A 16,669-nucleotide genomic window follows, 5' to 3' on the forward strand; every position below is an offset into this window, starting at 1 on the left:
GATGAGTAAATGAGTTAGATCATTACTTGGGGCAGCTGCAGCAGGAGCTTCGTTAACTTCTAGGCAGGAGTTTCATTCCAGAGTGTGGCACCAGTCTCTGCTGTGTGCAGTAGCAGCAGGCAAGTCGAGCATAAGCGCTTTGTCCCTGCTGAGAAACAGCCTTCTCTGTGATTAAAATACTGCCTGCTATTAGGATTCATAAATGGATTTTCAAGTAACTGTAACAGGCATAGATTCATTATATAGGACTATAATGGATTGTCTGATGAAGATGTTAGCTTTTTAAAAAGGTTGCAGCTTTTGATTGGCACCACAAGTTAATGAGTTGTCCCTTGTAAAGAAGTTAGATGTACAACTGGGTAAACCACACCTGAGTGCAAGTACCAGTGTGTTGCGTGTATTAGGGAGAAATGTTATTGGAAGTCTGGGAGGTTGTTGGTTTTTTTTTAAGTTCCAAATCTTACAATAATAGGTAGCTTTTACATTTTGTTTTCTCCTGCTGCCTCTAATATTTTTAGTTACTTTTATTGTTTTACCCAAGCATGGACCCCTGTTCTGAAAATTTTCTAGTTGGCATAGCGTTGCCACCATGGAATTCCTTAGTCTTTCAGATCAGGGTAACAGTCATGTCAAATTAGGCGCAAAGAGACAGTATGCAACAATTCTCACTTAGGGTGACACAAACTGGAATATGGAGTAGTGTGAAATCCTTATTGCAGTAAGGATTTTGTCTCATGATTATTTAGGATGTTGTTGTTGATGAGATTGCAAATAGGGAGAGGGGATGCAAGAGAATGAGCAGGAAGAGCATGTCTGTCTTGCTTTGTAACAGAAGGTGTTCAAGCTAACAGAACTGGTGCAAGTTCATGTTGTGAATCCCTTGCTAATAATGCTGCCAAAAAGACAGTTCCAAGAAAGATCGGGTGGAGAGCTCTGGTAGGAATGGTACCTGCTTGTCCTTCAGTCTAATACAGAGGTAAGGAATTGGTAGTTGGACTGTGGTGGTTGATGCTGCATCACTGTTTTGCCAGGCACTGGCTTAATATATTGTATTTGGCAAATCTACTGTGTCCTGGTATAGGGAGCCAAAATATCCAAATGAACCAGATATTTTATACCAATACACAAAACAGGTTGGCAGATGCTAAGAGAGTATGTGGTATACTCTAAATTTTCAATCTGAGACCATCATAATCTGAAAGTCTAGATGCTTTTTTATTCAAATTCTCCACTTTCATGAGAAGCAGATTCAGAAGGTAGCAGAAATGTCCCCCAAACCTTAGCTTGAGAGTGGCGGTGTACTGTAAGCCCATTCAGGGCTACTGTTGATAGTAAATTCTGCGTGCCACTAGCTGTGTCTAGTGTAGACTTACTTTCACTGGTATTTTTTCCCCAAATATATGAAAAACAAGCCTGAAACGAACTTGACTGAATAAAAACCTGTGTTGTTATTTAAATAAGTATTTTTAATGGGCAAAAATATTAGCCATTTTCGCGGAACTTATTTTCTTATGGACCCGAATGAAACAAAATGACTTATTGAAGTTCTGTCACAGGAACAGAATGTGTAATATTGTCAGTTTGATTTTCAAAGGGGTATTATCTTTTGATTTCCAACTCAAGGGATCCTTAAAGGAAGCAAGTTTTCAGGAAGCATTGAAATCACTTGCCATTCAAAAAGTAGCCAGACTTCACATGTCTCTGGTTGCCCATGTATTTTCCCGTATTTCAGTACTTTGCATATCCTGTAGTTCTAGCTATTCACCAGGTATGTGTGTGTTTGGGGTTTTTTTGTTTGCTTGTTTGTTTGTTTGTTTGGAGTTTTTGTTGTTGTTGTGTTGGTGTTTAGGTTTTGTTTGTTTGGGGTTTTTTCTTTCATTTTTTGGTTTTGTGGTTGTTTTTTTTCCTGGGGGTGATGTTCCGTGGTTTTTTGTTTGTTTGTTTGGCTGGTTTTTCTTTAATTCAGCCTTTCAGAATAGAGGTGCGATCCAAGCTGAAAGGAGGGAGTGGATGTAAATTGCCACTGGGTTTCATTGCATTTCAGTTTCTTGAATATTTTGGATCGTGTGTGCACTGGGCTATCACCAGTTCAAGATGCCATGCTAACAGTGTGGAGTGCCTTTCAATATTAGTACAGAAGGCAGTTTTCCTCATTACTCCATTCTCACCAAGGCTTCAGCATAGTACTTAGTTTTTTTCCTCAGATGTCTTTGAAACTTTTATATCCTGTATACATTGCTTGTTTTATTAGTAGTTTTGTTCTGGTCCTTCATTTAGTTAGTTGCTTTAGTTCTTTTTTGTACATATTAGCTGCATCTTTCTCTTTCGGGGCCTAATCATTCAGTTGGCATTGAAATTAAAAGAGAAGATTGGAAGATTGAGACCTGTATTGTTGATGTATACCGCCTGTGACTTTGTTAAATTAAGGAAGCATTCTGAATTCCTAAAAACCTTTTTCTGTGATCAAAGTATGCATTTCTAGTTTATAGCTACAGATCTAAGTTGTTTTGAAGCATGAGATTCGCCTTTTGTAACTATCTGATTATGAGCTTTTGCACAACTGTTTTTCAGTAATAGAAAAGCTCCGTTTTATTATTCTTAAATTTCTTGTATCTTTAGAGGAAGACCTGTCTTTATGATAACTATTCTGCTGTTTGCATAGTAGCTGTATGCCAGACTGGTAAGATTAGAATTTAAGACTAGTAAAGCTCATTTACAAGCTAATTTACAAAGCTCCTTCTCGACACTAAAATTCCAGGTCATGCATTCTCTCTGCAGGAAACAAAAGGAGCGTTTGGAGGATTGAGGTCTGTACAACTGTCTGTAAACAGTCAGTGCTTATGTAGCATAAAGGAATCATAGTAAAGCAGTTTAATATGATCTGGTTATTATGGTTGAAATTCAGTAATACAGTGCTGTTAAACTTGATAGAAATAGTGAAGCGTCCTCCCTCTAAACGAGCAGTATCTTAACAGTATCTTAAAAGTAATAAGTGTATGTGTTAGAGGTGTAGAAGGTCTTTCTATTTGCTATGGGTTTTTTTTTTCTTTTGTTTGTTTTGTCGTTTGTTTGTTTTTTCCCTCAGCAAAACTTGGGGTGAAATAGGAAAGAGGGAGTGCTCTTTGAAGAGGTGGAACTTCGGTAAATTGAATAACAACAAAAAACCTGAGAATTTGAGAAAGTAAAGTTGGTATTTTCTTTGGCATAGGGAAAGATTAGATCATCACTTAAGGTTGATTTGAATACTGGTTTCCTATGAAATATTTAGTAAGACATTTGTGAGAGCTTTGTGAGAGTTGTCAACACTGAAAAAGATTACAACTGTTGTAATTTGCAAAGGTCTTTGAATTCATACATAAAATTTTTCTTCCCTCCCGCCCGCATTTTCTTAATCAAACCAAGTGGAAAACAATGTAATTGTTGGGGTTTAGAGAGGGAAGAAGGAAAGTAGATTTTGAAATTTCAGGGTTTCTGTGTTTGGCAGAACTGTTTTAAAATATTTTAATAAAGTAGGTATTAACAGAGGAGCACATCTAGGGTATTCATATTGTTCAGCTCTGCTGGGACATGGCTTTAATAAAAAGCATAAGGTTCAGTATTTGTATTTTAAAGTATGAAACAACATGGATTATTTTATGATACATAAGACTTTTTTTTAAAATGCTTAAATAGCTATTCGTTCTTGGTAGAATGGACAAGTTCAGAAAAAGATGGTAATAGATTTGCAAACTGTATTTTAGGTACTATGTGTATTTCTGTATAGGGATTTTTACTTTATCTTATAAATATTCTTGTGAAATCTTATATTCAGTAATGGAGGTGTTTTATGCTAAGCTTAAGCTTTGACTCAGACCAACAAATATGAGGAAAGTAGATCTAGCCACACCACTGCTGAAGTCCCATTAGACAAGCTAAGGCAGCATAGCTTCTGCCAGTGTAGAAATAGCACATGTGCATCATCATCTTGCCATCCTCAGCTGTGTACACCTGTGTTTCCCCTGCATCAGCTCTAGTATTCATCTGACCAGTATTCAGTTTGAAAAATCAGTGGAAAGCCAACCTGGAATCCTCTTTGTTTGCTAAATGAGCTCTCTGAAGAGTGAGAGACTGGATGGTCAGAAGTAGGGAAGGTCAAGCTGTCTCTGACCTACTCCTTTAGGTCTTGATCATAAATGCACATATTTAGGCTCTGTTTAAATAGGTTTGACTTACTTGATTAATCTGATTAATTGATTTGATTAATCTGATTCAGGACTTTGTGAAGGCCATATCTTTTCCTCAACATGTCTTTTCCTCAATTTCAACATCTTTTGATGATCTCATAGGAGTACAAAGCAAAGCATATGCTTGTGCCTGTGTAGGAAAGATCAGTTTTAGATTTTTAGGTTTCCTTGTCACTTCATATCAGAAGTTAGACTAGTTTTGTGAAATCATCTTTTCAACATTGACCACCTCAATTACAGTACAAACTCATTCAAACCACGATGACAGTGATGATGACAGATTCGGTGATTTACTGAACTGTTTGAAAGACAACAAACAAATGCTGGTAGCAGATAGAAGACTAGACTTTTGCAGTGAGTAGTAGTGTTTTTAACTGAAAGTATTTTAATTGTTCCCATGGTTCATTTTGCACCAGGGTAAATTGGAAGTATTGTGGCACTGCATACTACTAGACTTTCACACAGTTCAGGATCTTGCTCAACTGTGTTCTTTCTCAGTATTTTAGAAGCCACTACTAAGTTTCTTTTAAAATACCAATCACTAATGCGTACAGGTGGGAATTTAGCCTGACAGACTACATAAGCCACTGGTATTTTTTCAGTCTGTAGTCACTACAATATTTTCTGGGTTCAGAATTGTCAGAATAAGGAAGAGATGCTGGTCAGTACATAGGTGTACATAGTTCAAAACAGTGAGTCTTAAATAAATGCTTCTGCCACTGGAAGAATAAAATACTTTCTAGATTATTTAAACCCATGGATTTCTAGCTTTCACAATTGGAGATGAGTGTTTTATTCCAGTAAACCTTGTTTTTAAGCTGTGTTAGGCTATCTGCACGGCTATTTTGAGAAACCAGTACAGATATGCTTTAGAATGCGTGGAGTCATGGGATGCATAAGACTGCATGGTACATTATTCACTAGGCATTCATTTTTTGACTATACACTTGGATGTTTGGCTGTGTTACTACAGCCTCGTGCTTTTTAAAATCTTTTTATGAGTTATATTCCACAGTGTCTGTATTTGTTTTTTAAATTGCTTACCCCCCTACTATATTTAATATTATTCTCCCATGCAGAGCTTGAGCATGGTTCTGAAGTGAGCTCTAACAAGCTCTCCAGTGTGTACACCCCCCCCTAAAAAAAACCTGTACTTGTGTTATTTTTTTTTTTTTAAAGTTATCCTAAAATGTTTAAGAAGTTCTCAAGTAAATGCTAATACAGAAAATGGAAATGGTCACATCTTATCTTTTTGTGTGTGTGTGATTGCCATATTCAGCAAGGTAATGTTCATTTATGGAGTGCTTAACAATTCATTGATATTGGAAGGAAATTATTTAAAAAAAATAAAGCTTGAATAGCTGAAAGCAGATAATAAAGCAGAATAAAGCTATGGTATTACTTCCCTGATATAATGCAAGAAGGAAATAAAAGAATAAAACAGTTGTATAAATACTTAGGTCAGGTTCTCTAAATGACCATTTCAATGCAACAAAAAATAAATTCTTTAGAAGGGAGGTGCACTGTTCTATTTTTAGGGTTGTATTTGGTTTTGATCTTTGGATATAAGATGTAAGGTAAAGGAAAGAAATAGGATAAAAGGCTAAGGAAAATGTAGTGGAAGAGAAAAATTAGGATTTAGATTTAAAAACCTGTGGGTAGGACAGTGAGGTATGAGTTTTAAAAAGTTATAAAAAATTTTATAAGATTTTACTTTTTTGCAGATTTTAAATTGGAATCTAATTTGCATAAATGAGGATTTTTAGTTTAAAGATAAAAACCAACCATATTTAAATGTAATTTTTAGTCTGTTAAAATCCCTAAACGCAAATGATAGTGCAGGGAAGATTTTTGCTGACTCCTTAATTCAGTCAAGAGTCTACGTAATAAGGAGGGCACTATAGCAGTGGTTCACATAACATATTACAGTACTTTGAATATCCTAAGTGCTAGTCAGACACAAATCATAGTTGCATGTGATACAGTACACCATGATATGCCTTATTAACTCTGAAATTTTTTCCTTTCTTCTGGAATGTACCATTTTCTTAAAAAAAAAAAAAGTATTTGCTAACATTTTAAAGGTATGGTTATGTCACTGATACCTCATTTCATGAAAAAATTACTAATTTAATGCATGTGAAATATTCACCAGAGGTCAATGAGAATACTGGCTTTTTAGAATCTTTCTGATTCACCATGAGTTAATGACTTCAGTGTCTACTGACAAAAATTATACCAAAAGCTTGTATTTTTTTCTCATATATTAAATACTTTTAGCATCTACAAAGAGTAAGATAAGTGTTTTAAGTGATTTCCCGATTATACAATGTTTTTATTATGATTTAATGGACTTGAATGGTCAGTTTTCAGCACAACAAAAGTTTGTAAATTTAGGTAGCTTTGTGATCTTGACATAATTTCATGAAGGGTTTTGCAGCTACATATCAGTGTGAAGTCAAGGCTACAGTCGGCCTTTTAAGTTGACTTTATATATTGGACTGCAGAAAGTTCTGAAGGTTTTTAATGCTAAATTAGCTGTTAATTGATATAATTAATTTACCAAGCTGTTTGACTGTTTACTTTTGGTATATATAACTTTTGTGCTTGCAGTCCATTCTGTGTACAGTATATCAGCATTTTTTTTTCTTAAGGGGTTCAGAGGTATTTCCAATAATCATTAGCTACAGCCATGGCTCAGCACTTCTGATCCTGAATTGTTGCCCTCAGTATCCCTGAATTCTCTTACTCGCGTGTAATTGCTAGGGCTTGGTATACTGTTTCTTTTTAGGTCAGGCAAAAAGAAATAAGTGTTTTTCTGGACTTGACCTCAGTATGTGTATTAGTAATGCATAGAGTAATTTTTATGATGCTTCTACCTGCAGAGTTGGATGGCAAAAGCAAAAACTGATTTTGGTAAAATGGGCTTGGTCACAAGAGGGCTCAACAGATTGCAATTTAGCTAGGGATTGTTGTTGAGAAATGTGAAGAAATTTAATATCTAAATCCATAATTCCACATAACTGCATTTTCTGTATCACCTAGTGTCAGTGTGACTCATATTTATGTTTTATACCACTTTGACTATTGTATCCAGTAAATCTCCATGTTTGTATAGTTTATTTTCTTTGGCAGTTCAGCTCTTGGGGGATGAAGGATTTAGTTGTACTACATATATTCAAAACCCTTTTTTTTTCTTTTATTTTCTTTTTTTTTTCTAAATTTCAGTTATCTAGAAAAGTATGAAAAAGTCCATCATTTTGGGGAGGAGGATGATGAGGTACAACCAGGCAATCCAAAGCCACAACTTCCTATTGGTGCAATTCCAACTTCCTATAACTACCAGCAACACAGTGTGTCAGGTAAATTTTTAAGGAAAAAGTGCTATTTTTTTTCCATACATATACGTGTGTGTGTGTGTGTGTGTGTGTGTATTTCAACAGAGTACAGAAATAAATGTGTAGATAAATTTACAGTATTATTAAAACCATCAAATCTGTAGGTCATTCAAATTGCTAATTTAATAGACTCAAAAACCTTTCCACTGTTAACCAAAACTAAATAAGAAAAGCTATTTCTCTTCTTTACAAATGTTTCTCTTTCTAATTAGCAGAGCTAAGTAGTTGTCTTGAAAAAACATACCTTGAAAATTTGCAGATTGTGTTTCTGTCACATCAGTCATTTCTCTACAGAGCCAAATACCTGAATTGAGTGTACGATTAATTAAGCTTTAAAATCTGCAGGATAAAGCACACACGTAAGGAGCCAGAATCAACACCATTGTAATTTAGAGAACAAAGTATCAATCTTGAACCAATAAACAAATCGGAAGCTGGTGGACTCTGTGGAATGGATGTGTAATTCGTTGTGTAGAAAGCGACTCCAAATTGTATTACAATTCTATACTGCTTTAATTAAAGTTTGCATTTTCAAAGCTTTTGTTTGGGAGAACATACTGCAGTATTGCATTCTGGAGATGAGGAAGGAATTAATATCTAACTAGAAAGGTACACAGCTAAGTAGAAGGTGTTCAGCATTTTGGCCAAAGACTAATGGAAAGAAATAAACTGAATACTGTAAAAACTTGTTAAACCCCAAAATACCTTATTACTAAACTTTTAAAAAAGTTATAATTCGTAATAATATTGCTTAATGTATCATCTGAATATTAATTAGTTTAGCTGTGAAAATGTTGGTTTATGTTTGGTTTGTTGTTTTTTTTTTTTTTTTTCTTATTTAGATTACCTTCGTCAAAGCTATGGGCTGTCTATGGACTTAAACTCACCAAATGACTATAATAAATTGGTGCTTTCACTGTTATCTGGACTCCCAAATGAAGTGGACTTTGCAATTAATGTATGTACTCTTCTTTCAAATGAAAGCAAACATGTTATGCAGCTTGAAAAGGACCCTAAAATCATCACTTTACTGCTTGCAAATGCTGGGGTGTTTGATGACAGTAAGTATATAACAACATTTTTGCAACAGAAAGAGTCAATAGCTGTTGTAGCATCTTTCACAACTGTTGATAATGAAAATGTTTATAATTTATTGCACTGTAGCGTACTTACATCTAGTTTTTCTTTTTACCTTGTCCACAGTTAGTTTTTATCAGACATCACAAATGCCTTTTAAGTTAGGTAATTTAAAACAGTGTTGTTTAACAGTTTAGTAAAATGTAAGAATTAGTTCTTCAGTGATAAATTGTTCAAGATGCTGAAACTTACAGCATTGAATCTCCATCTGCTTGTACTGTATTACTGCTTTCTTCTGAATTCATAGGACCATGCTGAGTTTTCATAATTCTTTTCTAGTAGCAGTCACAAATTTAAAAATTAAAAAAAGGCAGTCTGAAAACAGTGACCCACTAAGATTTTTATCCTGATACTTCACTACACATTCAAGTGTAGTGAAATTCAGAATACAAAACTCAAGGGATAAAAATCTTAATCTGAGTTTCAGAATTACTTAATGTGTTAGCACATAAATTTTAAAAGAGAGACTCTTCCACCAAAATACTTCAGTATGTGAAATAAATTCTTCTGACTTGTTCAGTGTGACCTCCATGGCAAATTGTTCCTTGTTAATTTCTTGTTTGTTTTTCTGTCAAGAAGAGGGGAAAAAAATAAGTTAACCCAAACCATCCTAAAATCATAACAGCATAGCTCCTGTCTCATGGTGGTGAGGATGAAGTATTTACTGATTTTTATGTACTGATTTTTTTATATACTGAATTTCAGAAATTACCACCATAAGAAACTGCCCAAATGAGCTTTTTCAGCTAAGTATATTTAAGTCTGCTAGTACAGATGATCATATCTGTTTGGGTATAAATCTACGTTGCATGTGTAAGCACAAACATAGTATGGTATGTCAGAGATTCTGCTTTAAAATTCTGGGGAAGAATCATTCTTAGACATTGTATACTGTTTGGTGGGGTTTTTTAATCATTAGCATTTCTCTATAATGATTTGTAGCGCCCCCCCCCCCCCCGCACAATATTTCATTAGCGTTCTCCAGCTTTTCTCTTAAGTTTTTGATTTGTATCCATGCCCTTCAGGTATGGTTAGATCTTGGTCATTTAGTGTCTGCATCTAGCCCAGTCATAAGAACTTTCAAAGAAAAATACTTGAAAGGAAGCTAAAGGGAAAACTTAGTCCTGCATGTTCGTGATTCCAGGATGCTTGCTCTCTAGATTTTTGCTTTTACCATCACTCCCCTGTTCTTTTGATGGAACTTCTATGGATGTAGGCATTTATGAATAATGTAATAAAGTTTTGAATTGCCTTTTTTTTTTTTTTTTTTTTTTTGATATTGCAAAGGTAGAGAGTATTTTCTTGAGTGCTTAACTTGGACTCTGAGCACAAGCTTGTTCCATAGCTGGTGTGTGGAATTAGTACTTATTATTTTGAAAAATATTTGAGGTAAAGCCAAGAGGAATGACGAGCATGTAGTGAGCTTGGTCTTTTCATTCTCTGCAGAAAATTTCATTTTTATCTTACCTGATTACATCTTCCGGATAAATCTAGGGAGTGTCCTAGCGGCATTAGGAGGACTAATTGGGACAAACTGGGGAAAGAAAGGGCGTGTGTGTTTACTTATTTTTGAAGCATGAAACTTCAATTTGAAATACTTCATGTTTTTTTATTATAAATAATGAAGGTAAATCTGTCAGGTTTGGTGATTAAATGAGATTTATAATTAGCAAATTCAGGTGGTATGAAAATACTGTCACAATAATTTCAGGTGTAAATAAATGATAGCTGATTAACTTTATTTAATGTGGGTTTTAGATTTGGCTTGTCTATAATTAAGGTTTTATCATTGTTAGTATTTATAATGCAGTATTTCTAGGTAACAAGAAAAATACATCTTCAGCTTCCCCCCTGCCCCCCCTAAAGTTTGTGATGACAATTACAATTGCAGGTGATGGGGCAGCCCCAGGGGTTTGGGGGTGTATATATATATTTTGGGGGGGGGGCGTACTATACTATATATAGTATCTTCAATTTGGAGTGCTGCATAAGCCTTGGTTTGGATTCTATGAGTTGAAAGCTGATATGGTCTTGGAATTGAGATTTGTAGCATTTTGCTCAAAACAATAAAACATAATGAACCAAAATGTTTAAGTGTAACTTAAACGTGATTAGTTCATTACAGAACTACTGTAAGGTAGAGTTTATTTTTGGACTGACGCAGTCTTTGAGTTAGATTGACTGAGTCTTTGCTGCTTTCAAGGAGTGATGATTAGAAAGTTTGTGGTAGTGGCTCCACCAAACACCCAAGAACATCCATTACGCTTTCTGGTTAAATATTGACTTTGAATTGAGTGCTGTCAAAATCTCAGTGCTACTGTTATGTTTTTTTAGAAGACATTAGTGGGAATTTGTTTAATCACTGAAGTAGTGTTTACAGCTTACACAGTGCACATAGAAAACAGTTGTTGATGTGAAGTTGAAAACTGAGCAGTCATCTTGTCTTCTGGAAAAGAGCTATGGAAAAGTTTCCCATGTGTTTTTTAAAGGGTTCACAAACTAGTCTATTCTTTATGGACTACTTATTCTCAATTTAAACTGTAAAACTGCAGTAGCAGTTAATTAAATGACTACAGAAATTTCAGTTGGTTTATGCAGGATTTTTTTTAATGAAGAGGAAACACTGGAAGAATCTGTAGTGTTGTTGAATCTTTATTTAGTTTATGGTTTAGTAAAAAGTCAAACAATGTTCATTTTTAAAATTTTACTAAATTCTGCTTTTTGTGCTTAAAGCTTTAGGATCATTTTCTGCTGTATTTGGAGAAGAATGGAAGGAGAAAACTGATAGAGATTTTGTTAAGGTAATTTAAAAATTATTAAAATAATTTTGAACTGCATATGGTGGGTATCAAATCCTTTAAAAAGATAGAAAGTTATAAGATATACTAGCATATATCTTTAGAATTACTCTCAACTTTATTCCTTTGATTTAAATGTAATAGGACACTAAATCACAGTTGTTATAAAATGTTTGGATAAGCAGGAAGAAATGTATTAAGACAAAACAGGTGTAGGCAAATGAATAAAGAGGTTCTGTGTTTCTTTTTGTAAGAAAGCTAATACATGTGAGGAAAAGGAATACTGGCCAACATATTTAGCAAGAGAAAACGATGTGCTGCCTTTTTTTTTTTTTTTTTTTTTTTTTTTTTTTTTTTAAACTACCATGATCAGTAAAGAAACATTCTGGATTATGAAAATTAAGTCATAACATTAGAAGCATAGGACAAATCTAAGTAAGTGAGCAATGTTGCAAGTTTGTTTCAGTTCACCTGTTTTTGCGCAAGGCTTTTTTATCTTTCCACTAGAGGGCATGATCTACTGTACAAGTAATGAAATGAGATAAAAATATAACTAAAGTTTCTTCATATAAATGCTTCCTCTTTATTCTAGGTGAGCATTTTGAGGTGAACGAGAGCATGAAATATATTATAGCTGAGAGATGTTTGACATTTCAGCATATTTGCTATGATACACAATGTCCTTAAATTGCATTTCAGGTGATGATTTATGTGGCTAAAATAGAAGAAAGCTAGATTAAAATATATTTTGATAACTTATGCTTTTTATTAAGTAAAAATGCGAAGAGATAAGCTGCTGAGTTCCTCATGAACTCATAGCTGGGTTTCTGCTCAATTTCTTAATCGTCTCATATACTGAAATGTTTTACCAGTATTATAGAGAAATATTTTTCAGGAGTCTTTCCCATTTCTCTTTTGTTTTATTCTTATGTAACTCAATTTTGGGACAGGTTGGACCGTAGTAGTGTTAGTTAAATGATAAGTATTGCTGAAATGTCAGTGAATAGATTCCCTAACCAAAATTTCCTAGGTAAAATTAAGAACAAGAAAGGTAAGCTCTCATATTTGTTAGTATACAAACTTGAAAATGTGGTTCAAATGTGCTGAAAATAAGTGTACAAAATAACGCTTCATAATCTTTGTTTCCTTTTTCCATTGAAAAATATGTCCAGAGGGTACTGTAGGTTGTTGTTTGGTTTGGTTTTGTTTGTTTGTTTTTTGTTTTTTTTTTTTTTTTAAGCACTTAGCACTTCTGTGTTGACTTCACCCTAAACTGTCACAGACTGTTCTTGATCTAGAACAGCAACAAGTGCCATGTCTAGATCTGTAAACACTTAAAATTACACGGAATTCTAATTTATTATATGTTCATTAATTATATAAACTTAAGTAATTGTGATAGATAAGGACAGATGGTTCTGATAAATGTTTTTAACGAAGTGTTAAGTAGAACCACTGTAACTGCAATAAGGTTTGCTAATAAGAAACTTGGATGCTCTCCAAGATCTATTTTTGAACATTACAATATGTATCGTACCACTCTGTAGTGAAATAACTAATGAAAGCATGACAGAAACTAACACCAGATCTAAAAATACCTTTAATGCCAAGAATCCAGATTTTTCAGAACATCTTACTTCAAGCATTTGTTTTACCCTACTACTGGAAGTAATTTATTTTGTAATGCAGCTGTGGCTGTGTCAAAAACAGAAATCGGGGGAAGCATTATGGGACTTCATGACATAGGAGAGAGAGAGAGATGGTTAGCAGGGTAGAGACTGTATATCTGTTTTTTTAAATTTGCTTTTACATCTTTAAGATTAATAGTATGGCTATTGAACGTGTGTACCTCCTTTCACTGTTCACATTATCTTTTTAAAAATTCTTCTTTATTTGGATTTTTTAAATTTTGCTGCCAGTTGTTTGTGTCTTGATTTTGTAAGGTTATCATTCCAGTTTCTCTACTATAATGGCAACAGATTAGAAATTTGTGTAAAGGTGAAAATGGAAAAGAGTTTTTAAGTGGGAGAGGAAAAATGCAGAATTATGAATTAAAGCATAGTGACGGCATGAACACATGAATGTTAGAGATTCATAGAAAGTATGGTGGGGAAAGCAGTTTCTTAAATACATGAATTCTAAACTAACAGGAACTGAATTGATAGAAATTTTGTTTAGTTTGTAAATGTTATCCTCAGAACGTAGTGGATTTTGCACTGTTACCCTTGGACTGTAGTTGGAGTTTTGGGGTTGGGGGGGGAGGGAGAAATACTAGAAATCTTGAAGCTGTTCTGAAAATGATTTTTAGGGTTAAATTCCGTATTCATAGAGAAATGATAAACTTGGATTCTTGGCAACTGAATGTCAGTTTCAATGTTGGTATGTCAGTTTTATGAAAAAAAAAAAGAATTGAACTGCTAGTCTTTGTTACTGAAAATAGGTTTTCAAATGCACTGAAACAAATATAAATGATCTATGAGATATGTTCAGAATATTTGACATTTCATCTATATAACTACTCTTATTAACTTTTTTCCAAGCTCTTCTTTCTGCTTCTTGAAATATATGAACATAAACTTGGAACTTTGCATTTTATAGAGCTGTTTAGTTTCTGTATTTTAGTGTCTTTATACAGACATTGGGGGTAACTTTAGAATTATGTATGTATACTAAAATGTTTTGTGGAAGTTTTTAATGTTTGCTTAAAATAAGCTTGATTTAATTTTTAGTCTCTTAATAATATTAGTATTTTAAAATTATTTTTCAGTAAAGAAAAATGACCATTTGTTTTTCTTCATTATTTTTCTCTTCATTCTACTATATGTTTGCACACTAGGAGTGGTACAGCATCACTGTTAGGATTTCTCCCACCCTTAAATATGTACACAGTAACTGTTGGTTGTTTGATATTCAGTCAGCTCTTGAGTTCTGTATTAGTTTATCATAAAGAATTGTCAATTGTTTCAGCACCAATACTTTGATTTTATATTCTGCTGTTCTCTAATTTTTACTTAAAATCATTCTACTTTACGTATGCAGTATTGTGATTTTTTTCGGAACAGTCTACTAGTTTGGTAACATCATACTCACAAGCAAAGGAGCTTGCCTGTTTAGTTGTGTCCTCCAGCATCACTACTGTTCCAGTTGAAGGTGATGATGAAAACCAATGCGTTTTCTTGATACTAAACTCTGACGGAATCAATTATCTTTTTAAAAATTTTTTCCCTTCCCCCCAATTCTTACTGCATTATAAAAAACTGGAGAATTTGTAATTTCCATTATCTTAATCTGCAGCACTGCGTATTTTCTCACTTTCTACAGTGCTTCCCTCTAAACTGGATCAAATGTATTTACTTGTCAGTGAATCTGTTCCCTTAATTGTCAGAATTTGAATATCATTTTAGTTGAACCTGCTGTTATCCCTTATAGCTATGTTAATTTGTTGCTTTCTCCCCTCTTGATTTTTCCTGGTGCTCTCAATAAGCTTAAATCTCTAGTTGGTTGGAACGGCTGCGTGTCCTTACTTAAGGACTGGAACAACTGGCATTTAGCCAGTTATCTTATATCTCTTCTTGTTTTGTTTTGTCATTCCCATCCCCAAGCTCTGATGACATCCTGCTCAGATATTTTCTCATCTATTCTGGAAGCTTTCCCATTTTTAACTGTTTAATTTTGCTTTGAATTTCCTCACGTTAACAAGGTTCACTTGTGAGTATAGTTTTGTCTTTCAAGAGTGACTTGTTTATATAGCATGCTTATGAACAGATAGATTTAAGTGTTTTTCCAGGTATTTGTCTCCTGTCTCCAGCAGCTACCCACTATCTGATACAGTATATGAATGATTGCATTATATTTTTTCATGCACCATTCATTTCTGTTTACTTCAATTTAAGCATTTGGATTTCATGTTCTTGGACTTCTTAAGGCCTCCTCTAGCTGTAGAGTTCCAAAATCCATGCTTAAGCAGTTTTTGTGCTTTCTTTATTGCTTTGCATAACGCTTTATTGCTCTGGTTTCCTTTTTTGTGTGTGAAATTCTTATTTTGTGTCCCAACTCTTTTTTTCTTTGTATAAGTAATAATAATTTTCTTTACTGTACATTTATTTTTTGACTTTTTCTCAGATAGTGTGTAGAGAGAGATCCTTATGCATTTACATGCTTGAAATACTTTTCAAACGTCACCTTTCTTGTCTATCACAGTGATGTGTCAAGCTAACTTGACTCCAGTTGCTGTCATATTTTTCTTGGACAATAAGTAGTCATAATCATTGTTACGTTATATGATTTGTGGACTCAAATGTCCATTGTTTTTATGGCCAATAATTTGGTTAATCCGATTTCCAGAGAATTCTGTACAATCTTGTGCATCTTTTTCCAAAGGAACTTGGCTACTGACAGTAATCGTATTGTGCATGTGAATAAAGTTCTTTACCTTTGTCCATTATCTCTTAGCATCTGCATGTCATGTAGTCAAACACTGTTTGTTTGTTTCCAAGTTTTAGCTTTATATTCCTATTACCAGTGTGTTACCATGATCTAAAATATGTATATAGGAATAACTATTGATGAAGAGCTTCACTTTTTCATTGTTTTTTGTTAATTTCTGTTGATATGTAGTATCGGATTGCAGCTGTTCATAGTTTAAAGCAGGGAATAAACTGCTTGTGATGCTAAATTGATTTTTTTTCTTGCCTCTGTGATAAAAGTATATTTTTCAAAGGAATGCCCAGAAAGCTTGACTTAACTCATCTTTTTCCACTTTTGCCTTTCCTTTGGGCAAACAAACATTTTGTCATGTTTTGCCCTTTGTTGTCTTGTAACAGATAGGTTGCGAACATTGTATATAGGTTATTTAATTCTATTTTCCACCTCATCATTCTCTGCCCACGCCCATCCTTTTCGGGGATCTTTCCTGCTTAGGCAGGAAACAAATGTTGAGTGGGCTGAGAGCAATCAAACCGGTCTGCTTAAATGCAAAAAAGGAGGTGCTTCAGACCAACTCTTCCCTTGTAAAGAAAAGGAATAGAGGCTGCAGATTCATTCCGAACTTAAGAAGTCTGAACGCCTTTAGTCAGAAGTACAAGGTGGAGATCATTTTAGGTAATCCTAGTGC

At 34.1% G+C, this 16,669-nt stretch overlaps 1 protein-coding gene across 1 annotated transcript in view; it reads left to right on the forward strand.

The window, feature by feature from the left end:
* Positions 1–16,669, forward strand: part of ARID2 (AT-rich interaction domain 2) — a 107,102-nt gene that overhangs the window by 54,548 nt on the left and 35,885 nt on the right. The window contains exons 4-6 of the mRNA XM_069802234.1: positions 7,452–7,585; positions 8,464–8,682; positions 11,492–11,559. Coding sequence (XP_069658335.1) covers positions 7,452–7,585; positions 8,464–8,682; positions 11,492–11,559 — 421 coding nt within the window. The remainder of the gene's footprint in view (positions 1–7,451; positions 7,586–8,463; positions 8,683–11,491; positions 11,560–16,669) is intronic.

This window comes from Haliaeetus albicilla, chromosome 14 (assembly GCF_947461875.1).
Source record: "Haliaeetus albicilla chromosome 14, bHalAlb1.1, whole genome shotgun sequence".
In the NCBI taxonomy this organism is placed as follows: Eukaryota; Metazoa; Chordata; class Aves; order Accipitriformes; family Accipitridae; genus Haliaeetus; species Haliaeetus albicilla.